At 19.3% G+C, this 1,867-nt stretch overlaps 1 protein-coding gene across 1 annotated transcript in view; it reads left to right on the plus strand.

The window, feature by feature from the left end:
- LOC117178993 (eukaryotic translation initiation factor 4E-like) overlaps window positions 1-1,867 on the plus strand; it is a 24,067-nt gene that overhangs the window by 14,864 nt on the left and 7,336 nt on the right. The window contains exon 3 of the mRNA XM_033370596.1: window positions 759-1,076. Coding sequence (XP_033226487.1) covers window positions 759-1,076 — 318 coding nt within the window. The remainder of the gene's footprint in view (window positions 1-758; window positions 1,077-1,867) is intronic.

Below are 1,867 nucleotides of genomic sequence, written 5' to 3' on the forward strand. Positions count from 1 at the left end.
GTAAAATTAATTAAAAATATAAACTTGAATAAAATGTATGTAAGATTTAATCAAAATTAAAATTTTAACTTGTAAAAAATTAATTTGTTTCTTTAATAAAAAATAAATGTATAATATCTAAATTGTAATTTAAATATTCAAGAAATTAAAATTATATTGAATATTTAATTAAATATTATGTAATATACAATGAAATTCAGAGGTAATTGGTGTATATATTAATATTAATTTTAATGACATTAATCAATTTTACAAATTCTTTTAATAAATTATGAAATTCAAATATATTAAGAAGATAAAATAATGAGATATTTATTTGAATTTTTATTTATTTTTAAGGAATAAATTAAAATAGCGTCAAATTTATTTATTTATTATAATTTACTAAATTAAGATATTTTTTAATATACGAGGATACCTAATCCTAGTTTGTATTAAAAATTTTTAAAAATAAAAAATTTCTTTTAAATTATTAATTTAATATGTATTTAAGTTATATATTATGTTAAATTTCAAAATTAATTAAAAATATAAACTTGAAAAAATTTATTCATTTAAGATTTAATAAAAGTAAAAATTTTAACTTGTAAAAAATTAATTTGTTTGTTTAATAAAATATATATATATATAAAAGTTTTAATAAAAATGTTGAAATTTAACTTTTTTAAGGTTGAATTTTAATTAATTTTAAGTAAGCCGCTGGTTAAATTGACCAATTGAAGAGATAGAAAAAAAAGTAATATTGTGTAAACTTGCAGTTTGTACAATCACATAAAATCGATTCCGGATTTGAGACAAGGGAGCGACTACAGTATGTTTAAAGAAGGAATCCGACCGATGTGGGAGGACCGTGCGAACATAAATGGTGGAAGATGGCTCATCACTCTCGACAGGAAGCAGAGATCGACTGAGTTGGACCGCTACTGGCTCGAGACTCTTCTCTGCATGATTGGCGAAGGATTTGACGAATTTTCCGACGATGTCTGTGGAGCTGTGGTCAATGTCAGGCCGCGACAAGATAAACTTGCTCTCTGGACGGCAAATGCAACAAACTCAACGAGCATTATGGAAATTGGGTAACAATATCAACATTTATCCCCCTTTTTACCATTTCACTATTTCAATTTTTAATATATATCCTTCGTTTCTCAAAAAAAAAAAAAAACAACAATTTTTTGGGGCCTAAAATACATTTTATTATTAGTTAAATTATACAATTATAATGTATTAAATTAGCTTAATATCAAACTTTGTCTAGTAAATTAGGCAAATTCATCAACTTTAAAAGTAAATGCATATTTTTTTTTAAATTAATATTTTTAATTAATTTTTAAATTTAATTTCATATATAACTTATTTAAATATATATTAAATTAATAATTGAAAAGACATTTTTTATTTTATAACATTTTTAATTATAGATGAAAAAGTGCTAGCAAAAACGATTTAATATTTTATAAAAAATTAGTTTTTTAAAAATATTATTTAATTATTTTTATAAATAAAATTTAATTATTTTGTTAAATATAAATTAATTAATAATTAATATTATTTAGCATTTATAAACAAATTTTAATAATAATGGTAAGAAATTTTATTTAAAAAAAAACTAGGATTAGGTACCCTTTTATTAAAAAAAAAAAATTATTTAGTAAATAAATAAATTTGACGGTGTTTTAATTTATTCATTAAAAATAAACAAAAATTCAGGTAAATATCTCATTAGTTTACCTTCTTAATATATTTGAATTTCATCATTTAATAAAAGAATTTGTAAAATTGATTAATTTTCTTTTCTTGAATATTTTAATTTAATCTTAAATAAATACATTTAAAAAAAATAATATTGGTAATTAGTTTTTAAATT

Source organism: Belonocnema kinseyi, chromosome 8, assembly GCF_010883055.1.
Source record: "Belonocnema kinseyi isolate 2016_QV_RU_SX_M_011 chromosome 8, B_treatae_v1, whole genome shotgun sequence".
NCBI lineage: Eukaryota > Metazoa > Arthropoda > Insecta > Hymenoptera > Cynipidae > Belonocnema > Belonocnema kinseyi.